The 19,344-nt window shown below is 33.2% G+C and overlaps 1 protein-coding gene across 3 annotated transcripts in view; it reads left to right on the plus strand.

The window, feature by feature from the left end:
- The window catches only part of sd (TEA domain transcription factor 1 homolog scalloped), a 336,647-nt gene that overhangs the window by 304,823 nt on the left and 12,480 nt on the right, over positions 1-19,344 (plus strand). For all 3 annotated transcript variants that reach the window (XM_090407968.1, XM_090407969.1, XM_090407971.1), the window contains exons 10-11: positions 14,730-14,811; positions 17,350-17,502. In XM_090407968.1, coding sequence (XP_090264094.1) covers positions 14,730-14,811; positions 17,350-17,502 — 235 coding nt within the window. The remainder of the gene's footprint in view (positions 1-14,729; positions 14,812-17,349; positions 17,503-19,344) is intronic.

The raw sequence follows: 19,344 nt of genomic DNA on the forward strand, positions 1-19,344 counted from the left end.
CTCATCTGTTGAGACATAGTCCAAGGATAAGACTCATCCTCTGACAGGTCTGAGGATGAGTCTCAATAGATTGCAGTATGGTGGTTGCTCTTCTAAGCATGACACCCAGACCAATGACTAGGTTGTTTGCAGATGATGTCGTGACGTTCTATTTTCATGTTATGTTCTAAATCCGCCATCTTGGTTTAAGTCACTCTTATCAATATAACAACTAATTGCAAATTGATCACCGATCCAAAAGTAGGGAAATTTATAATTATACTGCGCCACCCTATTTTAAGATTAGTCTATATAAAATAGTAGGATCAATTCTTAATTAAGTTAGCAGTCTCCTCATTTATTTAGGCCGAATTATTTACTATTCCACTTGGGGTTCCTGCAAGATTCGAATATTTATGAACGGTGCAATAAAAAGGAATTCAGGCAAACACAATACTTAGATTAACAAAATAAAACATTTAATATATGATATATATAACAAATACAAGAATTCTGCTTTAAAATGAAACAATACAATCAACTTAATACATCTTGCTAAGTCACTCATGCCAATTCAATGTTCTAAACTTTCACATACAATTCACAGTTTCAAAATCACAAGCTTTCTTAACTCAAGTTAGTAAAACGAAACTTCTTATTTAAACAGTCTCCACATATCTATCAGCTGTACTTAATGTTTAAATTCACAGGAAGCACTAATCAAGGTAGACAATATTCCAAGCAATCTTATTTCGGACTTTGAACTTCGAAGATATGTTAATGTTAGAATAAACAAACAAGTATGACTACTCTTACCAGATACAATCTTCAATACATCAATTAATTGTGAGCACACTTATAAATTAACTTATTTACGTTAGCGGAACAACAATAAAAATTCTCCAACGATTTAACTGAACTACTGTTAATCGCGCTTCACTACTCTAAAAAAAAAACACATCAATAAGGCATTGATATCTTTCCTTGTTTACTTTTCTCAAACTAGTTAATCTCAATATAATTCTTCTCAGGGCAACATAGAATTAAGACGTAATCCTAGACTAACTGGAACTAATCAGAATTTTGCATTGAATGTCCAGTTCTTTATTTATCCGGTTACGGCATTAATCTTCCTTTACAACACAGCTGACTTCACTTGCAGCTAAGTATATGATTCACTATGTTTTGGCTCACTTCTAAACACTATTCTCATGACTTTCTGCCCTAGAGAACTTATAATTTTCTTCCACTTCCTTTGCTTGTATCCTACCCTCCTTCCCGCTCCGCAAAAACTTCCTCTCCTCTCTCTAATTAAAAATCTTCTATTTTATTTTTCCTCTCCTTTCAGTCCGAAGGTCACGCTCTCTTCGACTCGTGCTTGTTTATTTCATGCGTCTCCATGACAACAAATGAACGCAAACATTTCGCTAATGTAATACAATGCTCTACTAAATTTTCACAAATAAGAATAAACAGAATATTTGAGCTACTTAATTAGCTTTTTCATTACGTATACAATTAATTATAATAACACTTTTCATTACATCATATATATATTTTGGTTATTATAAATTCTGCACATATTATTGCTTAATAAATTAATAGTAGGTTAAGTTTAGAACAAATATTTAAATAGTAATCCTAAATTAAGGAATAATAAATAATTTTTATACAAATCATGATTAATACATAATAAGCAATGTTAAATGTGAATGAAAAAAAATTAAATTACACAACATAGTTTCATTCACAATTTAACATAGGCTCACCCGTTCTTTGAAAAATATTTGTTATAAGAAAAATTTTTCTTTTCACACTAGGCTCCCTCACAGAAGAACTGGATTACATATTTCCCTTTCGATTCCTTAAATAGTATCTAGTTTGAATGAAACCTGGTTCCTTATTATGTCTAGTGCATTTATTCTCTTTCACATTCTCATTAAATCTCTTATCACTATCATTATCAATTTCTGCGTGTCTTCTATGTCTGTAGTATGGGATTTTCTCTTCTGAATTAAATTCACGTTTTCTATTACTAGAATTAAGTTTTAGCTGTCTCGTAACTTGATGATTTGTTCTATTATATAGATTGGTCATTTTACCAAAATTGACTTCAAATGTTATTTTACTATTAGTGGCAACTTCTGATTTAGGCTTTGTCACCACCACTTGTTGTTCATCAGTGACAAGTGGTGTGTCAGACTGAATGTGCACATGAGAGTCATCATCACTATCTCTTTTAGATGATTGATTCACAGCCGACTTTTCTTTAGTAGATGGTCCTAATTCAAATGGCAATCTAAACTGTTTTGTTTGATGCTTAGTCTTATCACAATCAAGAATTTCATTTCTTCTGGTATATCTCTTCTTGTTCATCAGGGATATTTCCTTTTTAGAAAAGTTACAAGAGAATTGATATTTTGCTAAGAAGTTTGTTCCCAAAATAATGTGAGAACTTAGATTGGAAATAGTGGGGACAACAAGTAAGTCTTGCCACACGTACAGTCCAAATTCTGGTAGGTATATCCTTGCTCGAAGTTTCTCATATGCCACAGAGTTTGAGTCTGAGAGAGAAATAATCCTTACAGGTTGTCTCAGCTTGGCAGTGCTCTTCCACAGTCTGTTCTTTAAGGTTAGGAAATAATCCATCCTGATGGTAGAGGCATTGCATCCTGTATCTAATAAGATATCACATTTAGAGCCCAGGATATCACCTCTAATTCTCATCATTCTCTCATTAGATGCTAGATATTTCTGAATTCTGTTATTTCTCCTGTGGGTCACATATCCAAATTTTGAGTTCCATCTGTTGTTATAGTAGTTTTCCTTGTTATGGAAACAGTTTCTGGCATAATGTCCAAGTTTGTTGCAATTATAACATTTAACAGGATTTCTTTGTTTTATATCTGTCTTGGATTGAGGAATAACAGACATTTGTTGTCTAACATTATCTAATCCTCGGATTACTTTATCTAGACTAGTTAAATAGGTTGACTTTGTTTTTCAACTTCATGTTTGATCATCTCATTAATTTTATTTGTAGTGAAGTTTTGATTTTCTTGAGATCTCAAGGTAATAGTCGACAATTGCTTTACAACTTCATCAAGACTATCCATTATTGGCTGATTTAATTTTTTTACTTCCTGGTGAATCAAGGTTTTTACTTCTGTCATCAGTTTCTTGTCCAATTGCTCCTTACTTTCAGTTAGGCAGTTAACATTACTTGAGTTTTCTCCAATATCCCTAGCTTTTCCTTTTTCAACCTTACTTCTCTTTTCTACTTCTGATTGGTTGAAGGAAGAATGTCTTATTCACAACATTAACAAGACTTACATTGGTTGAGGGATAAAGGTCTCCCAATATTTGTTCTCTTTCCTTGACAGTTTTGAGACACTCTTCTAAGGTGGAAATTTTTTTCTTATAGGCTGTTTCTCGCAGTTCTTGCCTAAGACCTTGTCGGAATTGTTGGAATACAGCCCAATCCAAGTGAGGTTTATCTTCACTAGTAACATTCAAACTGTTGGCCAATGTTAATAAACGATTGTGAAAATCAGTAACAGTCTCTTTATCCTTTTGAATAATTTTCTGTAATTTCCATAAATTAGGACCTACACTTCTAAGTTTACAAAATTGGGATAGCAAAGTTTCCTTAAATTTGGAATACTCAAAAGTTTCCCGAAGTATTGGAGAAGAATATAAGAATGTTTTTGCTTTACCTATTAATTTACTTCTAATCAAAACTAGCAATTGAAAATCAGTCCAATTTGCTATTTCTCTAAGTTTTTCAACATAGGTAAAGAAAAATAGTACATCATCCGATTCTTCACCTGAAAATTGGGGAAAAACCTGTTGCGGGTTTACCGTACGAAAGAATTCACTATCATTCATTTCAGAGCTTGATGTAACAGCCATAGTGATTAATAAATTACTAATTCAATTAATATAATCTTTCTACTTTAAAATAAACTTTTATTTTTGCCTGACTCCAGATTATAACCAGTTCACTGTGATTTATTTAATTTACTTTCTAAAATTTCAGGGAGCATTTCCATGATTGTTATCACCAAAACTAAATTCAATTTCTTAACTTATAGTTGTTAAATTTAATTCCTGTCGACTGTGCCATTTGTCGTGACGTTCTATTTTCATGTTATGTTCTAAATCCGCCATCTTGGTTTAAGTCACTCTTATCAATATAACAACTAATTGCAAATTGATCACCGATCCAAAAGTAGGGAAATTTATAATTATACTGCGCCACCCTATTTTAAGATTAGTCTATATAAAATAGTAGGATCAATTCTTAATTAAGTTAGCAGTCTCCTCATTTATTTAGGCCGAATTATTTACTATTCCACTTGGGGTTCCTGCAAGATTCGAATATTTATGAACGGTGCAATAAAAAGGAATTCAGGCAAACACAATACTTAGATTAACAAAATAAAACATTTAATATATGATATATATAACAAATACAAGAATTCTGCTTTAAAATGAAACAATACAATCAACTTAATACATCTTGCTAAGTCACTCATGCCAATTCAATGTTCTAAACTTTCACATACAATTCACAGTTTCAAAATCACAAGCTTTCTTAACTCAAGTTAGTAAAACGAAACTTCTTATTTAAACAGTCTCCACATATCTATCAGCTGTACTTAATGTTTAAATTCACAGGAAGCACTAATCAAGGTAGACAATATTCCAAGCAATCTTATTTCGGACTTTGAACTTCGAAGATATGTTAATGTTAGAATAAACAAACAAGTATGACTACTCTTACCAGATACAATCTTCAATACATCAATTAATTGTGAGCACACTTATAAATTAACTTATTTACGTTAGCGGAACAACAATAAAAATTCTCCAACGATTTAACTGAACTACTGTTAATCGCGCTTCACTACTCTAAAAAAAAAACACATCAATAAGGCATTGATATCTTTCCTTGTTTACTTTTCTCAAACTAGTTAATCTCAATATAATTCTTCTCAGGGCAACATAGAATTAAGACGTAATCCTAGACTAACTGGAACTAATCAGAATTTTGCATTGAATGTCCAGTTCTTTATTTATCCGGTTACGGCATTAATCTTCCTTTACAACACAGCTGACTTCACTTGCAGCTAAGTATATGATTCACTATGTTTTGGCTCACTTCTAAACACTATTCTCATGACTTTCTGCCCTAGAGAACTTATAATTTTCTTCCACTTCCTTTGCTTGTATCCTACCCTCCTTCCCGCTCCGCAAAAACTTCCTCTCCTCTCTCTAATTAAAAATCTTCTATTTTATTTTTCCTCTCCTTTCAGTCCGAAGGTCACGCTCTCTTCGACTCGTGCTTGTTTATTTCATGCGTCTCCATGACAACAAATGAACGCAAACATTTCGCTAATGTAATACAATGCTCTACTAAATTTTCACAAATAAGAATAAACAGAATATTTGAGCTACTTAATTAGCTTTTTCATTACGTATACAATTAATTATAATAACACTTTTCATTACATCATATATATATTTTGGTTATTATAAATTCTGCACATATTATTGCTTAATAAATTAATAGTAGGTTAAGTTTAGAACAAATATTTAAATAGTAATCCTAAATTAAGGAATAATAAATAATTTTTATACAAATCATGATTAATACATAATAAGCAATGTTAAATGTGAATGAAAAAAAATTAAATTACACAACATAGTTTCATTCACAATTTAACATAGGCTCACCCGTTCTTTGAAAAATATTTGTTATAAGAAAAATTTTTCTTTTCACACTAGGCTCCCTCACAGAAGAACTGGATTACATATTTCCCTTTCGATTCCTTAAATAGTATCTAGTTTGAATGAAACCTGGTTCCTTATTATGTCTAGTGCATTTATTCTCTTTCACATTCTCATTAAATCTCTTATCACTATCATTATCAATTTCTGCGTGTCTTCTATGTCTGTAGTATGGGATTTTCTCTTCTGAATTAAATTCACGTTTTCTATTACTAGAATTAAGTTTTAGCTGTCTCGTAACTTGATGATTTGTTCTATTATATAGATTGGTCATTTTACCAAAATTGACTTCAAATGTTATTTTACTATTAGTGGCAACTTCTGATTTAGGCTTTGTCACCACCACTTGTTGTTCATCAGTGACAAGTGGTGTGTCAGACTGAATGTGCACATGAGAGTCATCATCACTATCTCTTTTAGATGATTGATTCACAGCCGACTTTTCTTTAGTAGATGGTCCTAATTCAAATGGCAATCTAAACTGTTTTGTTTGATGCTTAGTCTTATCACAATCAAGAATTTCATTTCTTCTGGTATATCTCTTCTTGTTCATCAGGGATATTTCCTTTTTAGAAAAGTTACAAGAGAATTGATATTTTGCTAAGAAGTTTGTTCCCAAAATAATGTGAGAACTTAGATTGGAAATAGTGGGGACAACAAGTAAGTCTTGCCACACGTACAGTCCAAATTCTGGTAGGTATATCCTTGCTCGAAGTTTCTCATATGCCACAGAGTTTGAGTCTGAGAGAGAAATAATCCTTACAGGTTGTCTCAGCTTGGCAGTGCTCTTCCACAGTCTGTTCTTTAAGGTTAGGAAATAATCCATCCTGATGGTAGAGGCATTGCATCCTGTATCTAATAAGATATCACATTTAGAGCCCAGGATATCACCTCTAATTCTCATCATTCTCTCATTAGATGCTAGATATTTCTGAATTCTGTTATTTCTCCTGTGGGTCACATATCCAAATTTTGAGTTCCATCTGTTGTTATAGTAGTTTTCCTTGTTATGGAAACAGTTTCTGGCATAATGTCCAAGTTTGTTGCAATTATAACATTTAACAGGATTTCTTTGTTTTATATCTGTCTTGGATTGAGGAATAACAGACATTTGTTGTCTAACATTATCTAATCCTCGGATTACTTTATCTAGACTAGTTAAATAGGTTGACTTTGTTTTTCAACTTCATGTTTGATCATCTCATTAATTTTATTTGTAGTGAAGTTTTGATTTTCTTGAGATCTCAAGGTAATAGTCGACAATTGCTTTACAACTTCATCAAGACTATCCATTATTGGCTGATTTAATTTTTTTACTTCCTGGTGAATCAAGGTTTTTACTTCTGTCATCAGTTTCTTGTCCAATTGCTCCTTACTTTCAGTTAGGCAGTTAACATTACTTGAGTTTTCTCCAATATCCCTAGCTTTTCCTTTTTCAACCTTACTTCTCTTTTCTACTTCTGATTGGTTGAAGGAAGAATGTCTTATTCACAACATTAACAAGACTTACATTGGTTGAGGGATAAAGGTCTCCCAATATTTGTTCTCTTTCCTTGACAGTTTTGAGACACTCTTCTAAGGTGGAAATTTTTTTCTTATAGGCTGTTTCTCGCAGTTCTTGCCTAAGACCTTGTCGGAATTGTTGGAATACAGCCCAATCCAAGTGAGGTTTATCTTCACTAGTAACATTCAAACTGTTGGCCAATGTTAATAAACGATTGTGAAAATCAGTAACAGTCTCTTTATCCTTTTGAATAATTTTCTGTAATTTCCATAAATTAGGACCTACACTTCTAAGTTTACAAAATTGGGATAGCAAAGTTTCCTTAAATTTGGAATACTCAAAAGTTTCCCGAAGTATTGGAGAAGAATATAAGAATGTTTTTGCTTTACCTATTAATTTACTTCTAATCAAAACTAGCAATTGAAAATCAGTCCAATTTGCTATTTCTCTAAGTTTTTCAACATAGGTAAAGAAAAATAGTACATCATCCGATTCTTCACCTGAAAATTGGGGAAAAACCTGTTGCGGGTTTACCGTACGAAAGAATTCACTATCATTCATTTCAGAGCTTGATGTAACAGCCATAGTGATTAATAAATTACTAATTCAATTAATATAATCTTTCTACTTTAAAATAAACTTTTATTTTTGCCTGACTCCAGATTATAACCAGTTCACTGTGATTTATTTAATTTACTTTCTAAAATTTCAGGGAGCATTTCCATGATTGTTATCACCAAAACTAAATTCAATTTCTTAACTTATAGTTGTTAAATTTAATTCCTGTCGACTGTGCCATTTGTCGTGACGTTCTATTTTCATGTTATGTTCTAAATCCGCCATCTTGGTTTAAGTCACTCTTATCAATATAACAACTAATTGCAAATTGATCACCGATCCAAAAGTAGGGAAATTTATAATTATACTGCGCCACCCTATTTTAAGATTAGTCTATATAAAATAGTAGGATCAATTCTTAATTAAGTTAGCAGTCTCCTCATTTATTTAGGCCGAATTATTTACTATTCCACTTGGGGTTCCTGCAAGATTCGAATATTTATGAACGGTGCAATAAAAAGGAATTCAGGCAAACACAATACTTAGATTAACAAAATAAAACATTTAATATATGATATATATAACAAATACAAGAATTCTGCTTTAAAATGAAACAATACAATCAACTTAATACATCTTGCTAAGTCACTCATGCCAATTCAATGTTCTAAACTTTCACATACAATTCACAGTTTCAAAATCACAAGCTTTCTTAACTCAAGTTAGTAAAACGAAACTTCTTATTTAAACAGTCTCCACATATCTATCAGCTGTACTTAATGTTTAAATTCACAGGAAGCACTAATCAAGGTAGACAATATTCCAAGCAATCTTATTTCGGACTTTGAACTTCGAAGATATGTTAATGTTAGAATAAACAAACAAGTATGACTACTCTTACCAGATACAATCTTCAATACATCAATTAATTGTGAGCACACTTATAAATTAACTTATTTACGTTAGCGGAACAACAATAAAAATTCTCCAACGATTTAACTGAACTACTGTTAATCGCGCTTCACTACTCTAAAAAAAAAACACATCAATAAGGCATTGATATCTTTCCTTGTTTACTTTTCTCAAACTAGTTAATCTCAATATAATTCTTCTCAGGGCAACATAGAATTAAGACGTAATCCTAGACTAACTGGAACTAATCAGAATTTTGCATTGAATGTCCAGTTCTTTATTTATCCGGTTACGGCATTAATCTTCCTTTACAACACAGCTGACTTCACTTGCAGCTAAGTATATGATTCACTATGTTTTGGCTCACTTCTAAACACTATTCTCATGACTTTCTGCCCTAGAGAACTTATAATTTTCTTCCACTTCCTTTGCTTGTATCCTACCCTCCTTCCCGCTCCGCAAAAACTTCCTCTCCTCTCTCTAATTAAAAATCTTCTATTTTATTTTTCCTCTCCTTTCAGTCCGAAGGTCACGCTCTCTTCGACTCGTGCTTGTTTATTTCATGCGTCTCCATGACAACAAATGAACGCAAACATTTCGCTAATGTAATACAATGCTCTACTAAATTTTCACAAATAAGAATAAACAGAATATTTGAGCTACTTAATTAGCTTTTTCATTACGTATACAATTAATTATAATAACACTTTTCATTACATCATATATATATTTTGGTTATTATAAATTCTGCACATATTATTGCTTAATAAATTAATAGTAGGTTAAGTTTAGAACAAATATTTAAATAGTAATCCTAAATTAAGGAATAATAAATAATTTTTATACAAATCATGATTAATACATAATAAGCAATGTTAAATGTGAATGAAAAAAAATTAAATTACACAACATAGTTTCATTCACAATTTAACACCAATGCCTAGGTTGTTTGCAGATGATCTGCACTGCACCTGAATGGTGCTGAAACTATGAAAGCAACTTCACTAGTACTGCCTTTCAACATGAGGCACGAACGGTATTGTTGCAGTGGTTGGGCAGCATTCAGTCATAATCCCACATTAAGGACCTAAAGACATTCAAGTCTTCAATGTACATGAGGCAAGGGTTTAAGGATCCTGTCACTCCATATGACTTCAGATATATATAACCAGTCATATGTGCAGCAATGGAGTCTTTATCCTTTTCTGTTTATTTATAGAAAACCTACACATACTGGAAGGGCTCACATAAACAGTCACACCATCATCCATCTCCCAACCATATATGTAGCATTTCCTCAGAATACTTACTTACACATAGATCTGGGAATCTTTATTCTAATAACACAGCTATTGCTATAGAATTCAGTTATTTCACCAAATCTTTTTAGCTAATGACTACAACCCTTTTTAAAATAGAAATTTACTACATTCCTCCCTTACTTATAATATGAGATCACCATGAACTGTACTCATTCCTTATATCTGGGATACATCCTTCATAAGTATAACTGAACCTCTTTGCCACTATTAAACTTTAAAGTTCCATGTGCCTGTAATTTAGCTTACTTAAGACACATTAACAAATTTCTTAACATCTACCTGGAAGAACATAAAAGCTATGTTCACTGTTTTCATGATGGCAAATCTAAACTGGCAGCCCATGACACTGAATTAGTGGAGGGAGAGAAAAACTGGATTGCATTAATGAACACTATAAGGCTGAAAGAAACTGTTTTCAGAATTGTTATTGGCTATGATCTCTTCCCCCACCTCCCTCACACATACACACTTTAATAGGCATGGCTACATTAAAAACCACATCTAAAACCTGACTTCTTGAATTAAGTTACTTTTATCCAACTATCCAGGACACCATGATAGGACATTAATTCCTTCTTTTTTTTTTTTTTTTTTCTCCCCAGTTACAATTTGAATTGTTTCTGCATCTACTTAGTCGCTGTGTTTTATGAGTTTTTTGTGTTCTGAAGGTGCTGACTAGAAATTCAGATGAACAAAATAAATCTATTATGCTTAGACTATGAAACAGTAAATAATCACCTTTCCTTACATCAACATGAGGATTTGTTGCTGAAAATTGCAGGTATTGTTGACACTGTGGGTGAACTGAATTTCACTACAGAACAAGATTCCAGTCATCAAGAATAATCCCAAGTTTGAGGCATTGAGTTTGTACATTATACGAACAAAGCTTCTATCCATGCAATCATTTCATATACTGTCTTTTGTGGAACGCTAAAATCCATGGATTGCCATGGAATTCAGTGTTCTACAAATGACAGTATTTGTTAGTGAGATTTCCATAGTTATAGTTATTCATGTTGAAAATTTCTGGAATAAGCTACGTATACACAGAAATGAAATAACTAAAATTCATCATCATCAAAAATTCCTGCCATGTACCCTCAAGGAGTGTACAGGATATGATAGTATTGATGTAAATTTTTCATGTAGTACTAACTTCCTATCTACAGTTTTCCTCCAAATCAGTCTGTTACTTGTCAAGACTCCAACATTATCAGATCTTATATTTCTATCATCTAAGGCAGAGGTCGGCAACGTTTTCAAACTCACGGGCCACATTCAACATTTATTTTTAATAATCGGGCCACAAGCTTTAATTAATCTCAAATAGTGAGTGACAAAAATACTTAGTTATCAATTTTTATTATCATCAATCTTAAAAAACACAGTTGACTCGTGCCAATTGCACAGCGATATCACGAAGTATAGATATAAAATTATTTTTTGTTCATATTATAAAATGCATTATTTAAATAATTTAATATACTAGCCACATGCCATGTAAGTATGTTTTATGGGCCGCCAAAAATGCACGTCTGGGTCGCCGTTTGCCGATCCCTGATCTAAGTCACTTTGTACCATATCAGTCCACCTATATCTTGGTCTTCCTCTGGGTTGTTTTCCTGCCAACCTGGCAGAGAACACTTATTTTGCTAATCTTTCCTCACCCATTCTGTTTAGCTCTGCTAACGCATTCCTGGATGCTGACAATGTCAAGTTCTTTCCTAATATCCTCGTTTTTAATATGATGATGCCATTTGTTCATGCCTCTAATCTTTCTCCGGACTCTCTTATCTGTGGTCTCTAGTCTTTGGTCAAGTGTTTACTTCTGATCCAGCTCTCAGATCCATAAGTTTAAACTAGTTTGAACACTGTCTTGTATACAGCTAATTTAGTGTTCTGACTAATTTCTCTCTTATTCCATATGAATTTATTCAGTTGACTTCCTACTTTGTTGATTTTGTTGTCTATTTCCATATTTAATTAACCATCTTCACTAAAAATCGTGCCCAAATAGCTGAAATGTTTCACTTGTTCTATAGATTCTCTGTTCACAATGCAGTTGATATTTTCATTTGCTTTGTCTTGTTATTGCTGACCTTCATACCATATCTATTACAACAGCTATTCAATTTAGTCAGGGAATCTTGCAGATTTGTAGTGGATTTATTTAGAGGTATAAGATCATCTGCATAAAGCAAAGAGCTGACATTAACATCTCCAATTTAGATATCATGTTTAATACCACTTTCCTTCATAATGCGATCCATATAGATAATGAATAACAGAGGGGATAATGTACATACTTGTCTCACACCAGATTCAACATTAAACCATCTTCCTGTACTTCCTTCAATTCTAACTGCTGACATACAACTCAAATAAAGACTAAGTATTGCTTGATATAATGCCCCATTAACACCATAGAACTGTGGCACCTTGTCATATGCCTTTTCCAGATTGACAAAACTTAAATACAGATGTTTGTTATATTCCCATGATTTCTCAACTATATGTCATAAAGTGAAGATCTGATCCTGACAGTCTCTATTTGGCCTGAATCCAGCTTGTTCTTCTCAACCGTTTCTTAAGTATACTTGCATAGATAACTAAAATTTAATTACTAAATTAAGTATTTAATAATTTTTTATTTTCATTATCAAAGGTATTATTCAGATACACACTCAGCAGAGACTAGAATTACAATGGCTTTCAGAACAAGAACAGTCGCTTGCATGGAAGGTGGTTGTGGCGCTCTCTACGATGTTTATTGCTGACAGGCAAAATGCTAAGATTTATGCAGATTTGCACCATCATGTCTATTACGGATCAACAGGTTTGTAGCACATGAGCTGTTTCTAGCAACAGTCTCTGTGACCAGGATCTATGTAGCAGTTTTGCTTCTTTTTTTTTTTTTCCCCTCCACCTCATGAAATTGTCTTCATGTAAAGGCATGTTGTGCTGGTCCACTTTTTGGTTGTCAATATCAAATATGTTTTTTATAGGTATTATTTCTGGGAAAAATAGGCTAAATGGCCATAAAAATAATGTTTTTTTTTATGTTCTTTTCTTCTAATAATGGTGGTCCAACCTGTTTGTCTAAAATACTCGATCTACATTGACAGGGATATTATAGCCATATGTGAAGGAGAGAGAGGATCCTGGTGGTCCTTAATTTGTGTCCAGTTTCCTCAGAAAAATTAAGGCCTACCAGAATCCTCTCTCTTTCAAAGTGTATACAATATTCTCTGCCAATAATTATATAGATTATTTTAATGACATGTTTCATGGAGCAGTTTGAAAAATGAAAGAACCTACATCCTTTGATTTGAAAAACCTGGATTTGGTTCTCATCATGAAGCAAGGAATCTAGGCTTTCTATCAACTGGATCTTTTCAATTCTTTCATAACTTTAATCTTTTTTCACTTTTCTTTTAGTTAGGGCATTTATTTTTTTAATGTGGTATTCAGCCTTCAATTGATCTGGACAATAAAACAAAAAGACAAAGATTAACAACAGCAGAAATGAAGTTTATGAGAAAAACTGCAAAGTATACCCTATTTGATCACAAAAGAAACGAAGATATTATGAAAGAATTAAACCAAGAACCAGTAATAGAAAAAATTAAAAAATATCAACATAGATGAATGGAACACGTTCAAAGAATGAAAACAGAAAGATTACCAAAACAAGCCTTAAAGTACAAGCCATTAGGAAAAAGAAAACCAGGACGTCCTCTTAAATGATTCAACAATGACTTCTAAGGCCGGAACAGGCCATAATCCTTGATACATATGATGATGATGATGATAAATATGCCTTAAAATGTTTTTTCTATCTTTTACTGCCCTAAAAATATCCTCATCTCACTGCCTAAGACTTCTGTTACATGTGGTTCAATTTCTTCTTCTTGCTTTTCAAATGCTGCCTGCATGTTCCAATATTTCATTTTATTAAAAAAAAAAAAAAAACATGCTTTAATTGTAAAAAGCAAGTATTTTATTGAAAAAAAAAATTAAATGACATGTTCCATGGAACAGTTTGAAAAATTAAAAACCCTACATCCTTTGATTTGAAAACCCTGGATTTGGTTCTCACCATGAAGCAAGGGATCTTGCTTTCTATCAACTGAAAGCAAGTTTGCTGGTCACATGTGGATGTAACAGGGATATTTCTTCAAAAAAATTTTGAGTGTTTTCTTCCAAACAAACTGACTAGAAAATGTATGCAGTGGGATGGGTAGTATAGACTGTGGATCATGAGTGGCTACCTGCAACATATCATGGGACTTCTGGAGAAGTGTCATATGTCACGAAATATGTCTTACTTTGACAAAAAAAAAAAAGTGTTAGGATAACACAGTTTTATGATAAAAGGACTATAAATATAAAAATATATTTTATACATTTAAGTCTCTTTATCTAAAATTAAAGCTATTCTATATACTCTAAGAAACAGTGTTTCCTGCTTTCATTTACACAGGCTATGAATGCGAGTTAATCTGGTTAAGTTCTCCTGATGGTGAAAGATTATTACACCTCATAAGATGTTCTTGCAATAGAGAATTTTTTATTTCAGTATAAGTAAACAAAATTGAAAGAGTTGAAAATTTATAATAGTAGCTGTTTTTATAAATTAATTTCATCTTTCTTTTCAGATATGAAAGCAATGAGAACATGACTATTACTTGTTCTACAAAAGTGTGCTCGTTTGGTAAGCAGGTCGTAGAGAAAGTAGAGGTAAGTTATAGATAACAGATGATAAAGTTAATTTTAATACCAGGAAGTTTCCCTCCCCTTTCCCCATTTGATTCACTCACTTCATAATAGGAGGTTGTATAAAAAAAGTTTCCAGACTACACTGCTATCCCAGCAATCCTTCTCCCATTATCCATCCAAAAAAATTTTACAAAATAAATCTCTCTTCAAAAAGAAAGTCAAATTTTCTGAGTCTCGCAAAGAATAGATTATGAACTTATATTTGAAAATAAAATCCCTACAGGCCTATGAGGCTGGAGAAATATTGGAATGTTTTGTTTTCATTTAGGTTGCATCTACTGTCTATCATAATGTGAGAATTTTAATCTTAGCCAAACTTATACTTCAACTAAAGCAAACTGGACAGTGTGAATGAACCATTTGTTACATGTTCCAAAGCATGGTGTCACTTATATACCCATATCAGAGGAGCAGTATAGTTGCTTGTGCTCTTCCTGTGGTCATGACCAACTAAATGATCTTTGTCCACAAATGATCTTCATAAAGGGTCTGGTGCAGTTTTCAGTGCACCAGACCCTTTTGTACTGTTGACATCATTGCTCTTTGAAAATTCAGTTATAGGTGATGTTATTATGCATTTTTGAACAGCAACAAATAATTTTGATAGATTTGCTGCCTGCAAGCTATGCTCATTGCACTAATCATATCATGATATGTTTTCAAGTTTCTTTTAATGTGAATCCTACCCATGAAAGGTTGTAAACTTATAGTGTTAGTACAACAGGCATGCTAAGAGGTTAACCTGGAAATCCCAGACACCAAACACAGAACATTTTCATGCTACAGGCCTTGTAATAAGTGGGATTGGAGGGAGTCGGTCACCAGTTAATGAAATCATCTTTTACCTAAATGCATTCAGAAATATCTTTGCCCATAGTGAGAGGTGAAGCAAAGCCTCTTTAGTTGGAGGATTGTAGGCATGAATGATTTTACATGCCGATTAATGAGGAGGTTGTAATCATCTAGTGATATACTGCAACTATCCTACAAAACATTATCATAACTAATGGCCTTGATTTAGATTGGTATAGAAAACATTGAAAAATTTACCTCATTTCACTATATATATATATATATATATATATTACAGGGTGTTCGGGATAAATTTGGCAGTTTCGTAAGGAAAAAGAAAATCTTCTTTGTATCTATTAAATTTAATGAATTGACAAAAAAACATTACAGGCAGAGTTAATTACAATACTATCAACAAGATTTACTCAAAATAACCACCATTAGCATCGATCACAGCTTCAATTCTGCTTCGGAACCTCGAACAAGCTGATGCTACAGTCTCCCTGGGAAGGGCCGCAAAAACTGTTTTAATTTTATCCATTAACTGGGCTTTTGTATTACTGGAAGTGCGATTGGTGTCTTTTTCAACTGCGCCCCATACAAAATAATCCATGGGGTTAAGGTCTGGGGAGTTTGGAGGCCAAACATTTGGACTGGTGAAGTCGTAGAAATTTTCAGACAACCATTTTTGACTTTTCCCAGAGGTGTGTCAAGGGGCCGAATCCTGCTGCCATACATACGGCCTACCATTGGATACCCTTGTTATCCAGGGCTTGACTACAGTTAGCAACTCCACGAACAAAGCCCGAATTCCAATGCCAGGGTTCTTCAACACCTGTTCCTGCAGATTTGCGAGGAATTCTGCTGTACGAACGCAATCAGATCGTCTGCTAGGGATCTTTCTTCTTGCTACATCCTCGTAGTCACCATTGCAACTCTCTAGTTCATGCCTGATTGTTTTTACTGTATTCAGGGAGCATTGGGCAGCAGTCGTAATATCCTTATTTTGATGGCGGGCACGAATCATCATGATACAAGTTATTCTCTTCCATGATTCAGGTGGGTTCCAGCTATCCATCCTTTCTGACATCTTGTATATGAATGAAGAAGGGTCCAAACTTTTAAATGAAGAGAAGTGTGTGTTAATACATGTAACTTACGGAAAAATATAATTAATTATAAATATGTCAAATTTATCCCGAACACCCTGTATACACACACACACACACACACACTGGCCTATTCCTTCAGAGGAAGGGGGGAAATAAAACAGCATACAATTTACATAATAGAATGTCTGATGCCATGTATTTGATGAAAATACATGTATGAAGAAAATGATGCCATTTTCTTCATACATTTAACATAAAAGACCACTTAATCGTTTCATAAATTTTATATGTACAACATTCACTTAACCTGCCGTTAGTAAGGTGGGGTGTCATAGACCCCAAAAATGTAGAAAGACAAAGAAATAACTGCAACACTGCCACCTTACTACTGCCGGGTTAATCACACAATCAAGAATGAAATAAAACTTAATTGAATTTGTTTTAACTTGATTTCAACAAATAGTATATTTGTTTCAACTTGTCATGATGTTTCCTAGATATGAAAGTTAGTTTGCATTTAAAGTATCGTCGCCTGCCAAGAGTATTTAATGATTGATTTTTTTTTTCTTTCCCCCATCTGCTTTTATCTTTATAGACAGAATATGCAAGGTTTGAAAATGGCCGTTTTGTGTACAGGATCCATCGGTCTCCCATGTGTGAATACATGATCAATTTCATCCATAAATTAAAGCATTTACCAGAGAAATACATGATGAATAGTGTCTTAGAAAATTTTACCATACTTCAGGTGAGTAAACTTCTGCTGGTTATGTGCCACTTATCAAATTTGTATGGAAGGGTATTGAAACTGCTCCATAAAAAGATAAGATATAATTTAGTTTTTGATAAGTGTATAATTTGTTAGCTTCAGCTTATAACAGTCTTAATTAAGTGTGCAGGACATTCACAAACATCCACATCTGTAATTAGCTTCAAACCCTTAACCAAGTTTATAACAACTCCTCTCTTCACCAAGCTACCAGTATGCATTATATATATACAGAAAGTTCTCTTCTGAAGTGGCAAGTCAATCATCAATAGTAAATTCACAGGAGAGATGTTTGATATAACTTGGAGCAATGTATGCTTCATTTTTTTTTGCAAGTAATGCATTTAATCAATGCTTTCTAATAAAAATGACAGAGTGACATAATAGATATATTCACTCTTATTTAGCTAATATTCTGAAATGCACACTTCTTCATGCAGATCATATAATACTGTTTATTCTGTAACATTGATTTCTCAGCATTTAAGGAATGAGTTTTTTATAGCTCATTTCTTCAGTTTTTGTAACTTTTAATAAAGGGTAGTCAGTTCTAGTAGGGTGAGCCTACATTCTGATTTAGCCTAATTTTGGATTTCATCACTTTTGTAATCTCTTTGAATTTGTGTAGTAGTTGTAACAATGAAAGGATATAGTTCTGTGTTTCTGAAATTATTATAACGAACTTTTGTTTTATGCAGTATTTGTTAACACCTGATCCGCTTTGGCTATCTCAACATAACACTAGATTTGTATGGTATGGAATATTTGTAGAAATAGCTAACAGAGAAAGAGTGGCAAGTTTACTATACTCTTTTTCAGGCTATCTTAGAAATAAAGAAATATACTACAGGCCCCACCGCTTCCAAAGGTAGCGGGATATTAGTTCGCTGTTACTATGGCACCAGTGAAGCACATACGTAGAAAATCCCCTAAAAGCCATCATTGCCCGAATCACACCGTTCATTATATTATGATTGCATGACTCTATACGACGGTGTGCCTTCAGATGTTCTGGAATTAACTGATAGGCTGTAACAAAGAATGTCATATAGTCTATTATAAACTGGCTTAAGATAAGCAATGATTGTTTACGATATGAAGTGAACGTCACAATGCACATTTCTGAACGACATATTTTATTACAATATACATAACACTTTTATCCCTTCAATAATTTAATGAAGAAGCTCCTCAACACCATTCAGGCTGTGGGTAGTATCATCAAATTGTGCATTTTCACTAAATAAAGATTCAGAGCTGTCATCTACCATGAAACACAAGTTTTCCACCACCTGATCTATCATTCCATAAAGGCCCAGAATTTTTCTTCCTCTTCAATAACATGGATTATGCAACTTCTCCATGTGCACTTGGTAATTTTTTGAAATCCTCCCATGACCAGTCTTTCAACATCTGAAATTTTGAAAGTTGTATTTTTAGCTGCAACATGCCCCTTAATTTCTGCCCAGATGAGTTCTATGGGGGTTCAGTTCACAATGGTATGGTGGAAGATGAATAACTGTGTGTCCTTTCTGTTCACCAATACTGTCAATGTGATATTCAGCCATTTCTGAATGCCCTTTTTGAATGTAGCTTGAGATGGTACTTTGTCCATTATAATAACGCTGTTATGCTCAATGTTGGGAAAAAACATGTTCGTGAACCAATATTCATAGTACATTCCATCCATTTTCTTATGATAATCATTGTAATTTTTCTGCTCAAAAAATTTCAAGGGCCCCCCTGGTACCAATCTGTCTTCACTGCCAGCATGTGTGAGACTCCTTTCCACTCAGATGCTTCCAGGCCTCTCGTTAAGCC

This window comes from Typopeltis vanoorti, chromosome 18 (assembly GCF_054136105.1).
Source record: "Typopeltis vanoorti isolate ZY-2024b chromosome 18, IOZ_Tvanoo_1.0, whole genome shotgun sequence".
Classification (NCBI taxonomy): Eukaryota; Metazoa; Arthropoda; class Arachnida; order Uropygi; family Thelyphonidae; genus Typopeltis; species Typopeltis vanoorti.